At 44.8% G+C, this 24,719-nt stretch overlaps 1 protein-coding gene across 1 annotated transcript in view; it reads left to right on the top strand.

The window, feature by feature from the left end:
• The first annotated feature begins 395 nt into the window (after positions 1 to 395).
• Positions 396 to 24,719, top strand: part of slc49a4 (solute carrier family 49 member 4) — a 74,009-nt gene continuing 49,685 nt past the window's right edge. Inside the window, exons 1-2 of the mRNA XM_074657960.1 lie at positions 396 to 852; positions 16,274 to 16,367. Of these exons, the coding sequence (XP_074514061.1) occupies positions 540 to 852; positions 16,274 to 16,367 (407 nt within the window). The 5' untranslated portion in view covers positions 396 to 539. The remainder of the gene's footprint in view (positions 853 to 16,273; positions 16,368 to 24,719) is intronic.

Below are 24,719 nucleotides of genomic sequence, written 5' to 3'. Positions count from 1 at the left end.
TCTCTGCGGAGCCCCGTCACTTCACAAGACACGGGAAACCTCTGTTGGTCTGGAGGAGCTGCAGCAGTTATTTCTGCACAAAAATCCACTGTACATTCACTAGATATTCTCAGAGCTAAACTAACTCTTCTGCAGTGTGGAGTGTGCGCGCATGCACGTGAGAGTGGAGCGAAACAGAGAGAAGGAGCGCGGTGTGTGAGTGATGGCAGGTAGAGGAGTGGTCTAAACAGCGTAGCCACACGTGAGCGCCCATTGGAAACCGATCCGGCAGATTTATAGGTGTAAAATGTTGAAAGAAAAAAACGGCTCTCGAATGGGAACCGGCTCTTATTGTTCACTTAAAAGAGTCGGCTCTTTGAACCGGCTCGTTCGCGATCAACACATCACTAGTCGACGCATGCGCAGTAGAGTTCAGTGACAGAAGCAGCTGTTGTTGTTATTTGTGCTGGTCAGAAGCTCCGGTGAGTCTCCGGGTTTCTGGGTTTCCGGGTTTACTCTCCGCTACTACCGGGATTTTAAACTGACATTTAACACTACTGATGGGTTCCGCGGGTTCGAGCCCCGAGGCTCCTGGAGAGAGGGAGCCGCTCCTGGTCCCCTCTCTGTCTCCTCCGGATCCGTCCAGCAGCCCTCCGGCCCGCAGCCGGGTGTACCGCAGCAGGTGGCTGGTTCTGACCCTGTTCTCCCTGCTGGGCTTCATGCAGGGGATGGTCTGGAACTTCTGGGGTCCGATCCAGATCTCTGCCGGTCTGGCCTTCAACTTCACAAAGTCCGACATCGCGGTTCTGGTTCTCTGGGGTCCGGTCGGGTTCGTCCCATGGCTGCTGTTCATGTGGCTGATGGACAAGAAGGGTGAGTGTTGGGACATAATGTCCTCTCATGATGTCCTCTCATAGCACCATGATGTCCTCTCATAGCACCATGATGTCCTCTCATGATGTCCTCTCATGATGTCCTCTCATGATGTCCTCTCATAGTGTCCTCTCCTAGCACCATGATGTCCTCTCATAATGTCCTCTCATGATGTCCTCTCATAGTGTCCTCTCATAGCACCATGATGTCCTCTCATAGCACCATGATGTCCTCTCATGATGTCCTCTCATGATGTCCTCTCATGATGTCCTCTCATAGTGTCCTCTCCTAGCACCATGATGTCCTCTCATAATGTCCTCTCATGATGTCCTCTCATAGTGTCCTCTCATAGCACCATGATGTCCTCTCATAGCACCATGATGTCCTCTCATAGCACCATGATGTCCTCTCATGATGTCCTCTCATGATGTCCTCTCCTAGCACCATGATGTCCTCTCATGATGTCCTCTCATAGTGTCCTCTCATAGCACCATGGTGTCCTCTCATAGCACCATGATGTCCTCTCATAGCACCATGGTGTCCTCTCATGATGTCCTCTCATAGCACCATGGTGTCCTCTCCTAGCACCATGATGTCCTCTCATGATGTCCTCTCATAGCACCATGGTGTCCTCTCATAGCACCATGGTGTCCTCTCCTAGCACCATGATGTCCTCTCATGATGTCCTCTCATAGCACCATGGTGTCCTCTCATAGCACCATGATGTCCTCTCATGGTGTCCTCTCATAGCACCATGGTGTCCTCTCATAGCACCATGGTGTCCTCTCATGATGTCCTCTCATAGCACCATGATGTCCTCTCATGGTGTCCTCTCATAGCACCATGGTGTCCTCTCATAGCACCATGGTGTCCTCTCATGATGTCCTCTCATAGCACCATGATGTCCTCTCATGGTGTCCTCTCATAGCACCATGATGTCCTCTCATAGCACCATGGTGTCCTCTCATAGCACCATGATGTCCTCTCATAGCACCATGGTGTCCTCTCATAACACCATGGTGTCCTCTCATAGCACCATGGTGTCCTCTCATAGCACCATGATGTCCTCTCATAGCACCATGGTGTCCTCTCATAGCACCATGATGTCCTCTCATAGCATCATGATGTCCTCTCATAGCACCATGATGTCCTCTCATGATGTCCTCTCATAGCACCATGATGTCCTCTCATAGCACCATGGTGTCCTTTCATAGCACCATGATGTCCTCTCATGATGTCCTCTCATAGCACCATGGTGTCCTTTCATAGCACCATGATGTCCTCTCATGATGTCCTCTCATGATGTCCTCTCATAGTACCATGGTGTCCTTTCATAGCACCATGATGTCCTCTCATAGCACCATGATGTCCTCTTATAGCACCATGGTGTCCTTTCATAGCACCATGATGTCCTCTCATAGCACCATGATGTCCTTTCATAGCACCATGCTGTCTGTCTCCAACTGTGTCCTCTCATAGCACCATGATGTCCTCTCATATCACCATGGTGTCTTCTCGTGATGTCTTCTCATAGCATCACGATGTCCTCTCATAGAACCATGGTGACCTCTCATAGCACCATGGTGTCCTCTCGTGATGTCCTCTCATAGCATCATGGTGTCCTCTCATAGCACCATGATGTCCTCTCATAGCACCATGGTGTCCTCTCATAGCACCATGATGTCCTCTCATACCATCATGATGTCCTCTCCTAGCACCATGGTGTCCTCTCATGATGTCCTCTCATAGCACCATGGTGTCCTCTCATAGCACCATGATGTCCTCTCATAGCACCATGATGTCCTCTCATAGCACCATGGTGTCCTCTCATAGCACCATGATGTCCTCTCATAGCACCATGATGTCCTCTCATAGCACCGTGATGTCCTCTCGTAGCACCATGGTGTCCTCTCATGATGTCCTCTCGTAGCACCATGGTGTCCTCTCATGATGTCCTCTCATAGCACCATGGTGTCCTCTCGTGATGTCCTCTCATAGCACCATGGTGTCCTCTCGTGATGTCCTCTCATAGCACCATGGTGTCCTTTCATAGCACCATGATGTCCTCTCATAGCACCATGATGTCCTCTCATAGCACCATGGTGTCCTTTCATAGCACCATGATGTCCTCTCATAGCACCATGGTGTCCTCTCATAGCACCATGGTGTCCTTTCATAGCACCATGATGTCCTCTCATAGCACCATGATGTCCTCTCATAGCACCATGATGTCCTCTCATAGCACCATGATGTCCTCTCATAGCACCATGATGTCCTTTCATAGCACCATGATGTCCTCTCATAGCACCATGATGTCCTCTCATAGCACCATGATGTCCTCTTATAGCACCATGCTGTCCTCTTATAGCACCATGGCGTCCTTTCATAGTACCATGATGTCCTCTCATAGCACCATGATGTCCTCTCATAGCAGAATGATGTCCTCTCATAGCACCATGATGTCCTCTCATAGCACCATGGTGTCCTTTCATAGCACCATGATGTCCTCTCATGATGTCCTCTCATAGCACCATGGTGTCCTTTCATAGCACCATGATGTCCTCTCATGATGTCCTCTCATAGCACCATGGTGTCCTTTCATAGCACCATGATGTCCTCTCATAGCACCATGATGTCCTCTTATAGCACCATGGTGTCCTCTCATAGCACCATGGTGTCCTTTCATAGCACCATGATGTCCTCTCATAGCACCATGATGTCCTTTCATAGCACCATGCTGTCTGTCTCCAACTGTGTCCTCTCATAGCACCATGATGTCCTCTCATATCACCATGGTGTCTTCTCGTGATGTCCTCTCATAGCATCACGATGTCCTCTCATAGAACCATGGTGACCTCTCATAGCACCATGGTGTCCTCTCGTGATGTCCTCTCATAGCATCATGGTGTCCTCTCATAGCACCATGATGTCCTCTCATAGCACCATGGTGTCCTCTCATAGCACCATGATGTCCTCTCATAGCACCGTGATGTTCTCTAATATTACCATGATGTCCTCTCATAGCACCATGGTGTCCTCTTGTGATGTCCTCTCATAGCACAATGGTGTCCTCTAATAGCACCATGATGTCTGTCTCCAGCTGTGTCCTCTCATAGCACCATGATGTCTGTCTCCAGCTGTGTCCTCTCATAGCACCATGATGTCCTCTCATAGCACCATGCAGTCCTCTCATAGCACCATGATGTCCTCTTGTAGCACCATGGTGTCCTCTCATAGCACCATGATGTCCTCTCATAGCACCATGATGTCCTCTCATAGCACCGTGATGTCCTCTCGTAGCACCATGGTGTCCTCTCATAGCACCATGGTGTCCTCTCATAGCACCATGATGTCCTCTCATAGCACCATGATGTCCTCTCATGATGTCCTCTCCTAGCACCATGATGTCCTCTCATGATGTCCTCTTATAGCACCATGATGTCCTCTCATAGCATCATGATGTCCTCTCATGATGTCTGTCTCATAGCACCATGATGTCCTCTCATGATGTCCTCTCATAGCGCCATGGTGTCCTCTCATAGCACCATGATGTCCTCTCGTGATGTCCTCTCATAGCACCATGGTGTCCTCTCATGATGTCCTCTCATAGCACCATGGTGTCCTCTCATGATGTCCTCTAATAGCACCATGGTGTCCTCTCATGATGTCCTCTCATAGCACCATGGTGTCCTTTCATAGCACCATGATGTCCTCTCATAGCACCATGATGTCCTCTCATAGCACCATGGTGTCCTTTCATAGCACCATGATGTCCTCTCATAGCACCATGATGTCCTCTCATAGCACCATGGTGTCCTTTCATAGCACCATGGTGTCCTTTCATAGCACCATGATGTCCTCTCATAGCACCATGATGTCCTTTCATAGCACCATGCTGTCTGTCTCCAACTGTGTCCTCTCATAGAACCATGGTGACCTCTCATAGCACCATGGTGTCCTCTCGTGATGTCCTCTCATAGCATCATGGTGTCCTCTCATAGCACCATGATGTCCTCTCATAGCACCATGATGTCCTCTCATAGCACCGTGATGTCCTCTAATAGCACCGTGATGTTCTCTAATATTACCATGATGTCCTCTCATAGCACCATGGTGTCCTCTTGTGATGTCCTCTCATAGCACAATGGTGTCCTCTAATAGCACCATGATGTCTGTCTCCAGCTGTGTCCTCTCATAGCACCATGATGTCTGTCTCCAGGTGTGTCCTCTCATAGCACCATGGTGTCCTCTTGTGATGTCCTCTCATAGCACCATGATGTCCTCTCATAGCACCATGCAGTCCTCTCATAGCACCATGATGTCCTCTTGTAGCACCATGGTGTCCTCTCATAGCACCATGATGTCCTCTCATAGCACCATGATGTCCTCTCATAGCACCATGATGTCCTCTCATAGCACCGTGATGTCCTCTCGTAGCACCATGGTGTCCTCTCATAGCACCATGGTGTCCTTTCATAGCACCATTATGTCCTCTCATAGCACCATGATGTCCTCTCATAGCACCATGATGTCCTCTCATGATGTCTTCCCATAGCATCATGATGTCCTCTCATAGCACCATGATGTCCTCTCATAGCAGAATGATGTCCTCTCATAGCACCATGATGTCCTCTCATAGCACCATGGTGTCCTTTCATAGCACCATGATGTCCTCTCATGATGTCCTCTCATAGCACCATGGTGTCCTTTCATAGCACCATGATGTCCTCTCATGATGTCCTCTCATAGCACCATGGTGTCCTTTCATAGCACCATGATGTCCTCTCATAGCACCATGATGTCCTCTTATAGCACCATGGTGTCCTCTCATAGCACCATGGTGTCCTTTCATAGCACCATGATGTCCTCTCATAGCACCATGATGTCCTTTCATAGCACCATGCTGTCTGTCTCCAACTGTGTCCTCTCATAGCACCATGATGTCCTCTCATATCACCATGGTGTCTTCTCGTGATGTCCTCTCATAGCATCACGATGTCCTCTCATAGAACCATGGTGACCTCTCATAGCACCATGGTGTCCTCTCGTGATGTCCTCTCATAGCATCATGGTGTCCTCTCATAGCACCATGATGTCCTCTCATAGCACCATGGTGTCCTCTCATAGCACCATGATGTCCTCTCATAGCACCGTGATGTTCTCTAATATTACCATGATGTCCTCTCATAGCACCATGGTGTCCTCTTGTGATGTCCTCTCATAGCACAATGGTGTCCTCTAATAGCACCATGATGTCTGTCTCCAGCTGTGTCCTCTCATAGCACCATGATGTCTGTCTCCAGCTGTGTCCTCTCATAGCACCATGATGTCCTCTCATAGCACCATGCAGTCCTCTCATAGCACCATGATGTCCTCTTGTAGCACCATGGTGTCCTCTCATAGCACCATGATGTCCTCTCATAGCACCATGATGTCCTCTCATAGCACCGTGATGTCCTCTCGTAGCACCATGGTGTCCTCTCATAGCACCATGGTGTCCTCTCATAGCACCATGATGTCCTCTCATAGCACCATGATGTCCTCTCATGATGTCCTCTCCTAGCACCATGATGTCCTCTCATGATGTCCTCTTATAGCACCATGATGTCCTCTCATAGCATCATGATGTCCTCTCATGATGTCTGTCTCATAGCACCATGATGTCCTCTCATGATGTCCTCTCATAGCGCCATGGTGTCCTCTCATAGCACCATGATGTCCTCTCGTGATGTCCTCTCATAGCACCATGGTGTCCTCTCATGATGTCCTCTCATAGCACCATGGTGTCCTCTCATGATGTCCTCTAATAGCACCATGGTGTCCTCTCATGATGTCCTCTCATAGCACCATGGTGTCCTTTCATAGCACCATGATGTCCTCTCATAGCACCATGATGTCCTCTCATAGCACCATGGTGTCCTTTCATAGCACCATGATGTCCTCTCATAGCACCATGATGTCCTCTCATAGCACCATGGTGTCCTTTCATAGCACCATGGTGTCCTTTCATAGCACCATGATGTCCTCTCATAGCACCATGATGTCCTTTCATAGCACCATGCTGTCTGTCTCCAACTGTGTCCTCTCATAGAACCATGGTGACCTCTCATAGCACCATGGTGTCCTCTCGTGATGTCCTCTCATAGCATCATGGTGTCCTCTCATAGCACCATGATGTCCTCTCATAGCACCATGATGTCCTCTCATAGCACCGTGATGTCCTCTAATAGCACCGTGATGTTCTCTAATATTACCATGATGTCCTCTCATAGCACCATGGTGTCCTCTTGTGATGTCCTCTCATAGCACAATGGTGTCCTCTAATAGCACCATGATGTCTGTCTCCAGCTGTGTCCTCTCATAGCACCATGATGTCTGTCTCCAGGTGTGTCCTCTCATAGCACCATGGTGTCCTCTTGTGATGTCCTCTCATAGCACCATGATGTCCTCTCATAGCACCATGCAGTCCTCTCATAGCACCATGATGTCCTCTTGTAGCACCATGGTGTCCTCTCATAGCACCATGATGTCCTCTCATAGCACCATGATGTCCTCTCATAGCACCATGATGTCCTCTCATAGCACCGTGATGTCCTCTCGTAGCACCATGGTGTCCTCTCATAGCACCATGGTGTCCTTTCATAGCACCATTATGTCCTCTCATAGCACCATGATGTCCTCTCATAGCACCATGATGTCCTCTCATGATGTCTTCCCATAGCATCATGATGTCCTCTCATAGCACCATGGTGTCCTCTCATAGCATCATGATGTCCTCTCATAGCACCATGGTGTCCTCTCATAGCACCATGATGTCCTCTCATAGCACCACGATGTCCTCTCATGATGTCTTCCCATAGCATCATGATGTCCTCTCATAGCACCATGGTGTCCTCTCATAGCACCATGATGTCCTCTCATAGCACCATGGTGTCCTCTCATAGCACCATGATGTCCTCTCATAGCACCATGATGTCCTCTCATAGCACCACGATGTCCTCTCATAGCACCATGCTGTCTGTCTCCAGAACCCTGCTAGTTAAACATATATAGAATAGAGTAATATAAAGTAGACTGTGAATGTAAACAGTATCAACGTAAACACTCTTGTTATCTCCTCACAGTAGATTAGTGGTGATGATGCTTCCGGTGTTACACTGTTTTCTGTTATCTGTGTTATTCTGTGTCCTGAGTAGAAACAATGTTAATGAAAGATTGGTTTCCTGTCATCTAACCTGTTTTGATATTTCTTATCAAAACCCCTATAATACTTTAATAAGCTCATCTAATCTATTGTTTTCTATTTATGCCTCTTCCTACTGAAGGGAAATATTATAGCTTTTACTTCAAAGGTTGCTTTTTTATTGATTATTAATAATGAATTAAACAGTAACTGTACAGTGAAAAGACTCACAACAAGCAACCTAATATATTCTAAATAATGGATGAATAAAGTTAAAATGATAGATAATACAGAGAAAAATCTATATTACACCTTGATAGTAACAGAAAAAGTAAGTCGAGAGATAAAGGAAATAGAAAATTGATAAATAGGATAGAAATGAAAAATAAATAAAAAAAGCACATTTGCGAGTATCCAACAGACCGTGTGTGTGTTTGTGCTACGTTAGCAGCTCTAGCGTTGCCGGAGGCTTCGTGCTCGCCGCCGCCGCCACACGTAGTCTGCGTAACTTTAGTGAGTTTCCATCAGACCGTGTGTGTGTTGGAGGTGAGTGTGAGGTTGTTGGTGGCGTTCTAGCTGTGATCGTAGGTGTAGCAGTGTGTGGACACTTTATTTGTCGGTGAATAAATGCTATGAAACTACAACTCCTCCGCTCTGATCAAGCGAGCCGGAGAGACGGGAGTCGACTTCCTGTATCCATCAACTCCGGCTCCGCCTCTTAAGGTGGGCTGTTAAGGTGGATCAGCTTTTCTCCTTAAAGAGACGAGCCGCTCCTCTGAGCCGCTCAGCTTTGAGTTCATTATTAACATTTCTTTTAACCAATGGCGTTAATCGGTTAAAATGCTTAATGTTGGTTAACGGTTAAACGGTTAATTATGGACATCATTAGTATCAAGACAGAAGATTTTGACCATATTGCCCAGTGCTGCTTTAATTGAACCTTGACAGTGTTGGCAATAAAACAACAGACTGACATCTCTGTGACTTTATAAATGAACGTCAGTCCATTCAGAAGGGTTGAAAATCAGAGTTGGACCCATGTGAGCGTTAAAAGTGCTGATTCAGGATCAGTAACTGTTGAAGGACTTTTCAGACGTCTCTCTTAACTTCTCAACAGTCGTCTTAAAACCACAGAACACGTTGAGTCTTTGCCTGAAGATCTCCTGAGTCAGAGCTCACTTCACCTAACCAGTTCCTCCTCATCACCTGACTGACACGTAGCTCTTCATGTTGGACTGCAGTAGTAACTTCACAGTCACCAGCTGCTGCTGCTCAATCAAACACCACAAACTACGACCACGCCAACACGTTGCACAACTCATCTTGTGATCCTGATTCAATCTCTGCATGTTTTTTTGTTTGCAAAGGTTATAATATAATATCTGCTGCTGTCAGTGAAACAACTTCTGACTGGCATCCCTGTTCCCAGAATAACTCTATTACACTGGTTACTCTGGTAACACCAACTACTTACCTATGATGTGGTGGCACTCTTTTATGGTACAGCATGATATTAATCAGTAGATCAGTAGGGTGGGGAGAAAAAAAACAATTCACCTATGTATCGCAATTTTTAAAATTTTTAAAATTTTTTATTTTGAAATATATTTTTTAATGCCAGAATGTATATATCTGCTTCATTTGAGTTTATGCGGAGGTAGAAGGAAGTTAGCATTTAGTCGCCGTCACCTCGAGCTCTTACTAGTGACGGACATTCTTCAGTATTTTTATCATTTTATAAGCTATTTCAAATATCTTTGATTTGTTGTGTCAACGCTCATTTACACAAAAGAATCACAGAACCACGTCATTTGAATTCATAAATATGAAACGGATAAAAAGATAAAAAGATAAGTAAACCAAAAGGGAAAGGAAAAATCTTTAAATAAAGGACATAAATAATTAAAATTTGACAAAGATAAAATATATATGTACTAAAATAAAGGAGACATAAATTAAATCTAATTTTAGGATCAGGAACACGTCACAGATCTTCCGTCTCATCTTGGTTTTTGTCCGTCGCCATCTTGGTTTATGGTTGTCGCCATCTTGGTTTTTGGCCGTCGCCTTCTTGGTTTTTGGTTGTCGCCATCTTGGTTTTTGGCCGTCGCCATCTTGGTTTTTGGCCGTCTCCATCTTGGTTTTTGGCTGTCGCCATCTTGGTTTTTGGTTGTCGCCATCTTGGTTTTTGGTTGCCGCCATCTTGGTTTTTGGCCGTCTCCATCTTGGTGTTTTGGTCGTCGCCATCTTGGTTTTTGGTTGTCGCCATCTTGGTGTTTTGGTCGTCTCCATCTTGGTTTTTGGTTGCCGCCATCTTGGTTTTTGTCTGTCGCCATCTTGGTTTTTGGTTGTCGCCATCTTGGTTTTTGGTTGTCGCCATCTTGGTTTTTGTCCGTCGCCATCTTGGTTTTTGGTTGTCGCCATCTTGGTTTTTGGCCGTCACCATCTTGGTTTTTGTCTGTCTCCATCTTGGTTTTTGGCCGTCTCCATCTTGGTTTTTGGCCGTCACCATCTTGGTTTTTGTCTGTCTCCATCTTGTTTTTTGGCCGTGAATAAGACATTTTTAGGCGATTAAAAAAAACACAATGTGAAAGGGTTAAAGTTCTAAGACGAAAACACGGACAACGCCGTGGTAGCGACCTGTCAATCACCAGGTAGCCCCCCCTGAAGCATCCCCTGCTTTATGGACTATCTGACTCTAAATGGGACCATCATCTATTAAATGAACATCATGCTGTATCGAAAAAACAAAAATTAAATCAATTAAATCTGATTCTAGGAATAGGAACACATCACAGATCTTCCTCATCTACCAAAAGATCTGTCATTTTATAAACTAAACAATTAATGGAAACAAATCATCAGTTTTTAATTAGCTGTATCTCTAAACCTACAACAGATCCAATGAGATTCTTTAAGAAACTTAATATCCAGAGAGAAACCACTGTCCTGTTGTATTTCTGCTGCATGGTGTCGTCATAATGTTGCTGCAGAGATCTTGTTGTACCTCGTGTGATGGGCTAATATGTCACTGTGTTTAGTGACACATAAAGTCAGTAACCTATATTTCAGAGAGGTCACCATGGAGGCCCGCCGATGCACGCTGCTTTACAACCTCACACTTATCAGCTCTCTGACACGCTCTGCAGCATCAGCATATATATAAAACCATATGTCATAACTCAGAGTAGGACATACCTTATGACAGATCTTAAGACTCTGTTGGATAGCAACTACTACTGTTGTTGATCATCAACAGTCTGTCTCTGTAGGGAGGAGGAACTCCCAGAGTTTCCCCTCTAGTGACTCGTACATAGCGTGTTTCATACAGAGACAACAGCCTGGATGTCATGTCGGGTTTAAACAAGGTCACACTACGACTAAACTCAGTTTATGAGAGCTGAATGAGCTGCACTGACTCCATGTGTGTCTCTGAGGCAGAATTAGCTGCAAACTGGGTATAAAACTCAGCATTAACTTTACAGGAGGATTATTTTACTTTTATACTACTTAAAGAATAATCACACAAAGAGCGAAGTTTCATGACATCACCCGGCGGCGAGCTGTATTCACATACAGCGCCATTGCACTGACTGTATCTAGCAAGCCACACGTCGCTACTGCGGTATGAACCCATATAAACAGATTGAGCTGTGATTTAATATCAATAAACATGGAAATTATGCCGAAATAACCACATAATGATGCTGATTAGTAAAAAGTCTGAATTGATGCTTTGTCAGGTCTGTTACCATGACGACAAGTAAACAACTTTTAAAATGCTTGTTTTCTGAATGGAGTCTGGTTGGATCAGTGCCAGGCTCTGCAGCCGCTCCATCAACACTCAACCTGACGTCATCTAGTAGGCATAAATAAATTAATACATTTTCATTCAGGACAAATAATTAAATAATCCTGTTTTTTAAATCCATGATTATAAAATGCTTGCTTGAATTATTTTTTTTCTTCCAGCAAAAGAAAAACATCTTTTGTTTCTATGATAGAAACCGAACTTCACCCTGAATTTTTCTTTTTGTAAGACACTCAATATGAAACCTTAATGTAGCAGCACACAACCAATTGTCTATAATATAATAGTATAATATAATAGTGTTATTATAACAGGCTGTGATTATAGCAGCATCATGAAACTTTCATCTTCTCTAAATCACACTAATGAAACAAAGTTTTCTCTGATTCTTGATTCAGAATAAGAGGATAACTGACTGAAAGCTGTTCTGTTGAAGGATTTAATTTAAAATCTCTGTTACTACGGGAGACACGTGTCTGTATTTGATGCAGCATAGAGACAAAGAACCGACTGTATGCCCACTCCGATATCTAAATAATAAAGCCTGATAATCTAACATGCACCATGAGGCCGTGTAGTGACCTGTGTTTCCCATCAGGGATCCCCTCAGCCTTACTGTAGCTGGTGTTAGTCAAAGCTTCAGACAACGACAGCTCAGATGGAAAGAGAAGAAGAGGGAAGTGGAGAGAGTTTCCTTAAATCAGCGTCATGTGGCTGAAACTGAGAATAGAGAAACGGTGACGAACTGCTGCTGTCACACAGGCCACATTAAACAAGGAACTCCCGTATATATATATACACGACATACACTCAGTGGCCAGTTTATTAGGTACACCTAGCTAAAACTAATGCAGTTGTTTTGATCACCTCTGTATAAAGTTTAACAGCACTACAAAGTACATGATCCAAACTGTTCATACAGCTGAATCAACATCTCTGAAACAGTTACAGAACCACAGACTGTATAGAAGAAGTGGACGTAGTCACCATGACGTCACCCACTGGTTTGTGGGCTGCTGTTTTGAAGCCTCGAGTTCAGCATTTAGGTCGTCACCATCTTGTTTTTTTTGCCATCTTGGTTTTAACCGTCGCCATCTTGGTTTTAACCGTCACCATCTTGGTTTTAACCGTCGCCATCTTGGTTTTAACCGTCGCCATCTTGGTTTTAACCGTCGCCATCTTGGTTTTAATCGTCACCATCTTGGTTTTTAGCCATCGCCATCTTGGTTTTAACCGTCGCCATCTTGGTTTTAACCGTCACCATCTTGGTTTTAACCGTCGCCATCTTGGTTTTAACCGTCGCCATCTTGGTTTTAACCGTCACCATCTTGGTTTTAACCTTCGCCATCTTGGTTTTAACCTTCGCCATCTTGGTTTTAACCGTCGCCATCTTGGTTTTAACCGTCGCCATCTTGGTTTTAACCGTCGCCATCTTGGTTTTAACCTTCGCCATCTTGGTTTTAACCGTCGCCATCTTGGTTTTAACCGTCGCCATCTTGGTTTTAACCTTCGCCATCTTGGTTTTAACCTTCGCCATCTTGGTTTTAACCGTCGCCATCTTGGTTTTAACCATCGCCATCTTGGTTTTAACCGTCGCCATCTTGGTTTTAACCGTCACCATCTTGGTTTTAACCTTCGCCATCTTGGTTTTAACCGTCGCCATCTTGGTTTTAATCGTCGCCATCTTGGTTTTTAGCCATCGCCATCTTGGTTTTTAGCCATCGCCATCTTGGTTTTAACCGTCACCATCTTGGTTTTAACCGTCGCCATCTTGGTTTTAACCGTCGCCATCTTGGTTTTAACCGTCACCATCTTGGTTTTAACCGTCACCATCTTGTTTTTTTTGCCATCTTGGTTTTAACCGTCACCATCTTGGTTTTAACCGTCGCCATCTTGGTTTTAACCGTCGCCATCTTGGTTTTAACCGTCGCCATCTTGGTTTTAACCGTCGCCATCTTGGTTTTAACCGTCGCCATCTTGGTTTTAATCGTCGCCATCTTGGTTTTTAGCCATCGCCATCTTGGTTTTAACCGTCGCCATCTTGGTTTTAACCGTCGCCATCTTGGTTTTAACCGTCACCATCTTGGTTTTAACCTTCGCCATCTTGGTTTTAACCCTCGCCATCTTGGTTTTAACCGTCGCCATCTTGGTTTTAACCGTCGCCATCTTGGTTTTAACCGTCGCCATCTTGGTTTTAACCTTCGCCATCTTGGTTTTAACCGTCGCCATCTTGGTTTTAACCGTCGCCATCTTGGTTTTAACCGTCGCCATCTTGGTTTTAACCTTCGCCATCTTGGTTTTAACCTTCGCCATCTTGGTTTTAACCGTCGCCATCTTGGTTTTAACCGTCGCCATCTTGGTTTTAACCGTCGCCATCTTGGTTTTAACCGTCGCCATCTTGGTTTTAACCGTCGCCATCTTGGTTTTAACCGTCGCCATCTTGGTTTTAACCGTCGCCATCTTGGTTTTAACCGTCACCATCTTGTTTTTTTTGCCATCTTGGTTTTAACCGTCACCATCTTGGTTTTAACCGTCGCCATCTTGGTTTTAACCGTCGCCATCTTGGTTTTAACCGTCGCCATCTTGGTTTTAACCGTCGCCATCTTGGTTTTAACCGTCGCCATCTTGGTTTTAATCGTCGCCATCTTGGTTTTTAGCCATCGCCATCTTGGTTTTAACCGTCGCCATCTTGGTTTTAACCGTCGCCATCTTGGTTTTAACCGTCACCATCTTGGTTTTAACCTTCGCCATCTTGGTTTTAACCCTCGCCATCTTGGTTTTAACCGTCGCCATCTTGGTTTTAACCGTCGCCATCTTGGTTTTAACCGTCACCATCTTGGTTTTAACCGTCGCCATCTTGGTTTTAACCTTCGCCATCTTGGTTTTAACCGTCGCCATCTTGGTTTTAACCGTCGCCATCTTGGTTTTAACCTTCGCCATCTTGGTTTTAACCTTCGCCATCTTGGTTTTAACCGTCGCCATCTTGGTTTTAACCGTCGCCATCTTGGTTTTAATCGTCGCCATCTTGGTTTTTAGCCATCGCCATCTTGGTTTTAACCGTCGCCATCTTGGTTTTAACCGTCGCCATCTTGGTTTTAACCATCGCCATCTTGGTTTTAACCGTCGCCATCTTGGTTTTAATCGTCGCCATCTTGGTTTTTAGCCATCGCCATCTTGGTTTTAACCGTCGCCATCTTGGTTTTTGACCTTCACCATCTTGGTTTTAACCGTCGCCATCTTGGTTTTTGACCTTCACCATCTTGGTTTTAACCGTCGCCATCTTGGTTTTTGACCTTCACCATCTTGGTTTTAACCGTCGCCATCTTGGTTTTAACCATCGCCATCTTGGTTTTAACCTTCACCATCTTGGTTTTAACCGTCGCCATTTTGGTTTTAACTGTTGCCATCTTGGTTTTCGGCCGTCACCATCTTGGTTTTAACCGTCGCCATCTTGGTTTTAACCGTCACCATCTTGGTTTTTAACCGTCGCCATATTGGTTTTTGACCTTCACCATCTTGGTTTTAACTGTCGCCATCTTGGTTTTTAGCCATCGCCATCTTGGTTTTAACCATCGCCATCTTGGTTTTTACCTTCGCCATCTTGGTTTTAACCGTCGCCATCTTGGTTTTAACCGTCGCCATCTTGGTTTTTAACCGTCGCCATCTTGGTTTTTAGCCATCGCCATCTTGGTTTTAACCTTCGCCATCTTGGTTTTTACCTTCGCCATCTTGGTTTTAACCGTCGCCATCTTGGTTTTAACCGTCGCCATCTTGGTTTTTAACCGTCGCCATCTTGGTTTTTGGCCGTCGCCATCTTGGTTTTTTGCAACCAGTAGTGACCTGAGAGGGTGGAGCTAAGTACAACCAAACACTGAATAAGACATTTTTAGGCGACTAAAAATTCTCCCATTAACTTTGATGAAGTGAAAACATGCTGTGAAAGTATTAAAGTTCTTAGACGAAAACATGGACAACTCCCAGACCGGACAACGCTGTGGTAGCGATAGCGGTATCTGATTCTAAATGGGACCATAATCTACTAAATGAACATCATGCTGTATTGAAGAAGACTTGAAACTAGAGATTGAGACCATAAACTCATGTTTACAATGTTTACTGAGGTAATAAATCAAGTGAGAAGTAGGCTCATATAGAACCAGAGGAGTCGCCCCCTGCTGGCTAATCTGCACTATTTTGGTTTACAATTAATCGTTTAAGTAATTTATCAAGTATAAAATACCAAACAGTTCTAGTTTTTCATTGTAAATTGAACATCTTCAGGTTTTTGACTGTGAGAACATTAACATTCGTGGCAGCCCTGCTGTGGAAGTAATAGTGACTATTCATCGGAAGAAAACTTGACTATATGTGCTGTTGACCTCGACCGTGTTCACCCTCTCATCACGGCATCATGATGTGTGTTCCAGGTCTACGGGCGTCCCTCCTCCTGTCGGCGTTCTTCATGCTGCTCGGAGCGGCGTTGAGGAGCATCCCGCTGACACAACAGCCTCTCAGACGATGGTAAGACTCCTCCGATGGTTCTGATCAAGTGTGATGATGACTGTTTGAAAGGTTTTCTAAATGAGGCCGACGGTGACCCGTGAGCCTCGGTGCAGTAATACGCCTTCAATCATATCCATCACTTGATTTATTAGTTAGACTTTCCTAAGAGACTGCCAGGACCGGTGACGTCCATCAGTTTATGGACAAAGAGGAAGAGCTGCTGCCAAACGTTAGGACGTCTCATTGTCTAATGAGTTCACCATGATGTGTGACGTAGCTGACGAGATTAGGAGATTAATGGATTCAACTTTCAGCGCGAATATCGCCTGTGATGGTCACTCGCCTGCATTCCTGCATGTGTGAGGAAGAGCAATCGAGTGCAGATTCACAGAACTCAGCTTCATGTTTGTTTGTTTATTAGATTAAATCCAAAGCGGTAGAAGAGAGAGATCAACTTGTTCTTTTGTTTCGTCCTGCAGTTTTTCTTAACTGAGTAAACTTTGAAAGTGTACAGATTAGACCCGGCGCTGCCGCCGGCCACCAGACCGCCGTGAACCCTGCAGCTAGACAGGAAGTTTGCTGATATGCTTTTTTGCTCAGTAAACATTCTGTTGCTGCCGTTACATAGTTAGTGAAACCCAGCGGTCATAAATGAGCAAAATATTCTTCAGTTTGGTGCAGCAGTATGTGAGATTAGACGTGGACAGACACAGAGATGCACACACTCACACCACCGATATCATTATCTCCTGGCGGAGGAAACAATACAACGACATGAAATGAGGACAAAATGTAAACATTAAATCATGGTGTGAAATACCTCCAAACAGCCCTCAGCTTCGCCGTCTACCGGCGTGCTGCATGATGCGTGACGTAGTGCGTGCACGTTAGTGATACACGGGTCACGTTTTTTTATTACCCGCATCCACCCGACTCGTTATGAGAGCCAATCGGCACCATCGACCTGCAAAAATATGCCTTAATCAACCACCCAAATCCGACCTGACCCGCAAATAGACAACTTTATGCTTCTTACTAGGGCTATCTACGTTAACGCAGTAATAACAGCTTAACGCACATTTGTTTTAACTCCACTAATTTCTGTAACGCATTAATGCAACTTGTGATTTTTAGGTTGTAGCGGCTCAGTTTTAAAGCTAGAGTGAAGATCCTGGTATCATAGTAAACTATAAAACCTGATGAATCCATCGGTACCAACCATGTCAGACTAGCTGGTGATGAAGGAGGTTAAATAACGCTCTGAACTTACACTAAATTTTGGTGAGGAAAAACTGTCATGTCCATTTTCAAAGGGGTCCCTTGACCTCTGACCTCCAGATCAGTGAATGTAAATGGGTTCTATGGGTACCCACGAGTCTCCCCTTTACAGACATGCACACTTTATGATCATCACATGCAGTTTGGGGCAAGTCATAGTCAAGTCAGCACACTGACACACTGTTTAATGCTAAATGCAGTACCTGTGAGGGTTTCTGGATCAATATCTGTCATTGTTTTGTGTTGTTAATTGATTTACAATAATAATTATACATATATTTGCATAAAGCAGCAGATTTGTCCACTCCCATGTTGAGAAGGTTTATTCTCCTTTAAGGTTCATTTAGAACAGATAGAAAATGTGTGATTAATCCTGATTACCTCTGGACTAACAGACGTCCATAAGACGTGCTGCTGTTGTGGTTAAAGGTCTGAGCTCCAGGATGAACATCAGTCCAACATGCAGTGGTTAGTGTTATATGATCAGCCGTATTGATCCTGTTCCTATTTCTCTGGAACTGGATAGAGGGTCAGTCAGACGGCTCAATACCGTGTGAATCCTTTTACTTCTCTCTTTCTCTGACCGTCCATCAGTAGAAAACATAAAAGCAGTCCCATCATTATTCTCCGTGTTTCACTCTCAGCTCAGCGTTCCTCTTTTAGAAAGAGCGAGAGCTCACAGAAGGTCGTTTCAATTATAACGTGCCTTTTTAAAATATCTAATTTCATTGAATATTTCTGAGTGGTAATGATTACTGTTGGGCTCCACAATGAGGCCGTTATATCACATGAATACATGGAGGAGATTGTATTTCCACAGTGTGAGTCACAGATCACTTTCACTTTAGGACTTTTTAAAAATAATTTTGTCTTTCAAAGAGCAGATAAATCAATTTCTGTCTGTCCGTGTCTCATGAGGCTGCGGTAAGGAAGCCATCAGAGGAGGGAATACTGGCTAAATGTACAGAGAAGAAGAAGCCTGGTGGAGTATATTAGGAAGGAGAAGTGTGGTTGCAGGTTTCTGTATTTGTGTCTTCCTCACAGTCCATATTCATATAAAAATGTGATAGAGTAGCACATCCCAGATTTCACCATCAAGGAGGATAAAATACTCACTTGTTTATCGCGAGGGGACGCGACGCTTCCCAGCATTGGACGCTGTGTGTGCTGTCCCTAGAGACAAGGCACTCGGCTCCTGATTGGACGAACGCTTTCCCGCCGTTGGCTGCTGCTCCCAGCTTTCAAACCGGAACCAGTCTGGAGGCTCGTTTGGAAACTTTCTTCTCTTATTTCACGTAAATAGTTCACTGAGATGTGTTTCTGAAAACATTTGAGGAGAGAAATAATCCATGTTGATGAATCTGTCTTTAATTAGATCAACAACGTTTATTTTAAAAGATCCTCGGGAGTTTGGAGAGGCGGCGAGCCGCGTCGGACACCCGTGATTTACATAAAGTAGACGAGCCCTCAACTTTATGCAAATGAGGAGCGGGCGTCGTGACGCCTAGTCTCTCGAATCGCGACGCCACGCTACCAGAATGCATTGCGCGGCTGCTTACATAGACAATGAATGGGGAGCGTAGAAAGCACGGAGGCTGTGGACACGGACCATTAGTATTTTTGCCCTCCTTGATTTTGAAATCTGGGACGTGCTATTCCATCACATCATTATGCTGATTGGACTTTGGGTCTCCACCGTGAATCCATTGTAGAAGTGCAACGTCCTTCACCAAAACACAGCCCGTATTAACAAGGGCTTCAAGGGCTCAGCCATGAATCAAGGCTCACAAAACACACGTATAATATTGTGATAAGCCTATTTACTGGAAATGACTTACAATACAGCCAACAAACAGCAAGTAGGAAACCCTCATCCGTCTCCCTCCGGCCAGCTGGAGCCTTATTTAGTTATTGTTTAAATAACTCCTCATTTCAACTTCACCAATCAGACGTTCCTCAATGCAGCGCTTTCAAAGCGAGCGTCAGGAACAAATAGATACAGGGCGTCTGACAAAAGGTCAGCTCAAAACGGCGTTGCGCAGCGCTGCGTCACTCCCGGCCAGTTAGGACTCGCTGTCATTGACAGAATACGCAGATAGTTCCAACTAGGGCTGTCAATCCATTCAAATATTGAATCACATGATTGTCCAAAGTGATCGTGAATTAATCACACACTTTTTATCCGTTCAAAATGAACCTTAAAGGGAGATTTGTCAAGTCTTAAAGCATCAGTAGGGGAGACTGGAGCAAATATGATTAAAGGGACTATTTGTAACTTTCAGAAATGCTTCTTAACAGCGACACCTGTGGCCGTGAAATCAACGAAAGTCAGCGTCGGGCTTGTGCTCGCTCTAAATATACCTGAACGAGCATCGCTCAACACAGTGAGGCAACACACGTCAGCTAAAACGACAATATCACTCGATTGAGACGAAGGTCTCTCCATGAACATGATTTAGATCTGATCTTAGTGTTGGCTTTTCCTGTCTCAGTGCAGGCTGATGCAGCGGGGCTCTGCAGCATGTCTCTCTGCTCTCTCCGCCCGCATCCGGAGAGAGCAGAGGAGATACCGGCACCCGGTCGGTAACGAGACGATAACGTTACTAGCTGAGGAGCCCCGTCACTTCACAAGACACGGGAAACCTCTGTTGGTCTGGAGGAGCTGCAGCAGTTATTTCTGCACAAACGTCCACTGAACATTCACTAGATATTCTCAGAGCTAAACTAACTCTTCTGCAGTGTGGAGTGAGCGCGCGTTCACGTCTAGAGGTGGAGCGAGCTGAGAACGCGCGCGCTGTCTGAGTGAAGGCAAGCAGGCAGAGGAGGAGAGGCAGCGGCCACATGCGAACGCGCATATGCGAGCGCGCATGTGTGGCGACCCGCTACATTTATTCGCTTAAAAAGTTACAAATAGTCCCTTTTAATACAAGTTATTTTTATAAAACGGTCGCTATATCGTGACAGTAGTTCATGAAACAGGTAACCTGAAAAAATCATGTTCCTCTGTGTCCTCCGGTGTCCTCCGGTGTCCTCCGGTGTCCTCTGGTGGTCTCTGTGTCCTCCGGTGTCCTCCGGTGCTCCGAACGGCATCTGCAAGATTTCACAGACCGGAGGAAAAACAAGCAGTAAGAGCTGATCTGAGGTCTACTGTCCATCTGCCGTTTATGAGAGCCGGCTGTCAATCACTCTGAACTCCGACCAAACGGTCAAACTAGGCAGCGCTGATCAAATATGAATCAATATTCTGTTACGTTAATGTCTATTTCTCTCCTCAGATGTTCTCTGAATCATCTCGTAGTGCACGGTTTAGCTGGAAAATGAGAACGTTTGTGATGCAGCAGCCATATTTGAGTCAACTTGAGATGTTCAAGTTGAGATGGCTTGAAGGAACACCAAACTACCGGTCACATGACCAGAGAACAGCCAATAGGAACGCTCTCTCTCTCTGAAATGACGTGTGAAATGACTCATTTCGTCACAGTGACAGCCCGAGCTTTTACTATAAAGGGGAAATATAGTGAAATAGAAACAGGGCTGTTGACCTCTTCCTCTCCTTGTTAGTATATGTACGGGGCGAGACTGTTAGTGGTCCGACTGACCAGTCCAACCAGCATCTCCAGTATCTCCAGTATCTCTGAGCGCTGCCTGCTAGCACGGTGAAGAGACGACCTTTCACAGCCGTGACCTTCAGCTCTTCAGACTCGCTGCTCAAAGTGTAAAAAACATTGATTGCTCAGTGAAAGCCAAGATGTGATGAATCACACAGCAAATGTTACTTCTGACACAGTTCAGCCTGATTTGCATGTTTAAATGTGAGAGGTCATAACTCCTGGAGGCCTGTTTTAATAAGATGACATGCTGATGGGATCATGCAGCTTCCTGCCTCACCAGCAGAGGTCACTCTTTGCTTTACAGTGGAGATAAAAACAGACTGAGAGGGTTTGTGTTTAGTGACCTGCTCTCAGAAACAGGAGGATTGTGTCCTATCAGAAGGTTTAGTTTAGTCCAGGAGTCAGAGGTCAGGAGTCAGCAACCTTTACTATTAAAAGAGCCTTTTAAAATAAATAATAATCTGTCTGGATCCTCAAAACATGTGATCATTGTGATGAAGGTAACACAGTTTAATGTCTAAGTATATAGTATATAAGTCTAATGCAGTGAGGGCCAAAGAGACAATGTACTACGGAGTATTAGGGCCACATTGAGGGAAAACACATCTGAGATTTACAGAATAAAGTCAGAATATTACGAGAAAAAAAGAAAATAACACGTAAATTACTACTTTATAATACTATGACTTTATTCTCATAATAGTACAACGTTTTTTTCTCGTAAACTTCGGACTTTATTTTGTGATATTACGACTTTTTTTTCTCGTAAACTTCGGACTTTATTTCGTAATATTACGACTTTTTTTCTCAAAATCTCAGATTTATTTTCCCCCTCAATGTGGCCCTAATACTCCATCATACCGTCGTACCATAGACCTGCAACAATGATAAATAAAAATGTAAATGTAAACAAAAAAACAAACAAAAATCCACAGGGAGCCACTGGAGGAGCTGACCCCTGGTGACCCCTGGTGACCCAATGGTGACCTCTGGTGACCCCTGGTTTAATCTCTAGATGATGATTTAAATGACCTGAGAGACTAAACAGTCAAGTCAACGTCTGGCTCCGTAACTTTGAATGTGAGGAGTTGAAGGGCGTTTCAAGAGCGATCAAACATTTGGCTGCTCCCAGATCAGGAGACGAGTGGCGGCGCCGGTTATCCCTCGACGGCGTCCTGCAGATCTACGTTTGTTCCACACAATGTTTCATGTTTCTCTTCATGACGTCCTCCTTGAGGAAGTAAACCGCCTCTTTTGTTTTGAAGATCCTTTTTAAGAAATCAAAGTCTCTTTTGTGTGTTTTTGTTTTGTGGAGTTCAGATGAGGAGAGGCCGTTACATCATCATGATCAGCGGCGGCGGCGGCGGTCACTGATTAGACCTCGCTGTGATTAGCTCGCCTCTCAAATCAAAGAGTTTTTATTCGTTCACTCTCGACCTTTTCGTGCATTTAAATCCAGACCAGCTGCGTGATTAGTAAGTGAGACGCACTCAGACACCGTCTGATTGGCCGCAGCAGGCTGCCGTATCACCGTGACGACTGCTGTCGGTGTCACTTTCCAGACAGACCTGGCCCGGCCTGGTTCCTAATGGCAGAATGGGGCCTGCACGGCAGACCAGAGGCAGCGAGGTGATCTCACCACAGAGCTCCTCCGTCTCGTCCTCCATCGGATCCCGTCTGACAGCGTTCATCTATACTGATTAACTCAATCATCTGTCCCTTCCTTTCTCTCCTTCTCCTGCCACAGCGCGGCCGCCCCCGTGTGACCGCTCATCCTCCCGTTACTCGCCATCCGTCCTCATCACCTGTCACATTAAAGGCGGTTTTCGTAGCCACATTTATCCTGGGAGCGTAGAGACGGTGAGACCCGGGGACTGAACTCCAGTAAACTTTACAGAGCAACGTTTCAAAAGCTGACAACTTCTGAACGTTGTCATTGAACTGGTCAGATTATTAATTATTAGGGCCGTCAAAATGAACCTTAAAGGGAGATTTATCAAGTATTTAATCCTCTTATCAACATGGGAGTGGACACATATGCTGCTTTATGCAAATGTATGTATATATTTATTATTGGAAATCAATTAACAACACAAATCAATGACAGATATTGTCCAGAAACCATATCTGGAGGTCAGAGGTCAAGGGACCCCTTTGAAAATGGCCAAAATGTAGTGTAAGATTGGAGCGTTATTTAACCTACTTCAAGCTCGTATGACCTGGTTGGTACTAGTGATGTCACGAGAACCGATACTTCTCTATACTAAAAAAGTGACGGTACTCTTTTTCTACGGTATCGACGGTACCGTACGATGGAAATTCACTGGTATTGGTATTGACCACCAGATTCCTGGTACCGTGACATCCCTAGTTGGTACCGATGGATTCATCAGGTTTTATAGTTTACTAAGATATCAGGATCGGACTTTTCTTTTGGAAATTTTTTTGCCATTTTTCAGATTTTTTTCAGACTTCTCGTAAAGTTATGAATTTATTCTCATAATATTCTGACTTTATTCTTGTAATCTCAGATGTGTTTTCCCTCAATGTGGCCCTAATACTCTGTAGTACATTGTCTCTTTGGCCCTCACTGCATTAGACTTATATACTATATACTGAGACTATAAACTGTGTTACCTTCATCACAATGATCACATGTTTTGTTTTTTTGTCTAGAATGTCTCTTTAGATAGTAAAGGTTTCTGACCCCTGGTCTAGAGAAAGGTCTCAGTTAGCCTTTCATACCTGATATGAGGTCTCTGAGTATCTCTGTTGTGTCGCCTGTATCTCTGATAGTAGTAGTATCAGTATTATGTGGATTTATCAGTGTTGTGTTTGGAGTAATCTTTGAGACTAATGAGGAGCTACAGTAGAGCAGGTGGACCGGTCCTGGATCTGGACCCGTCCCAGGTCTAAATGAGACTGTAATCACAGGATGTGCTCCAGAACCTGCCAGTCGGGGCGTTGCTTTCCACTCCATTTCAATCTGGCACACTAAACGGCACACGATGCCGTCAGCAGGTGAGAAGAATACCACGTGTTATCATTAACACGATGGACTAAAAATACACGTATATCCACGTTGTGGCTCAATCCAAATAGAAAACTATTGTACTGTCTCTGCCAACACTTAAAGGCTGAGAAAACATTAAATTAAACTTAGCTACAGCTTCTTTTCCAGGGCTGTAGTTCGGGGTAAACGGTACGAGGGCTGCACAATTAAACGAATATTAATCACAGTTTTGGTTTCTCACAATTAAATGAACATGATCGCCCGTTATTGACGTTTAAAATGCTCGTTCTGCTCACAGAAATCTCTGCTTCCTAAACTAACATCTAGAGATAAACCGTCAATCAGCAGCCGATTGAAGTCGGCCGGATTTCAACAGTCTCCTATATCACATTTCTTTTGCCGGTGTCGTCGTGCCAAAAAGTGATCGTCCGCCAAAATCTGATTGCCACTCTCGGGAGCTCATGCCGC

The sequence above is a fragment of the Sebastes fasciatus genome, chromosome 14, assembly GCF_043250625.1.
Source record: "Sebastes fasciatus isolate fSebFas1 chromosome 14, fSebFas1.pri, whole genome shotgun sequence".
NCBI lineage: Eukaryota > Metazoa > Chordata > Actinopteri > Perciformes > Sebastidae > Sebastes > Sebastes fasciatus.
This window is presented reverse-complemented; position numbering and strand designations above follow the sequence as displayed.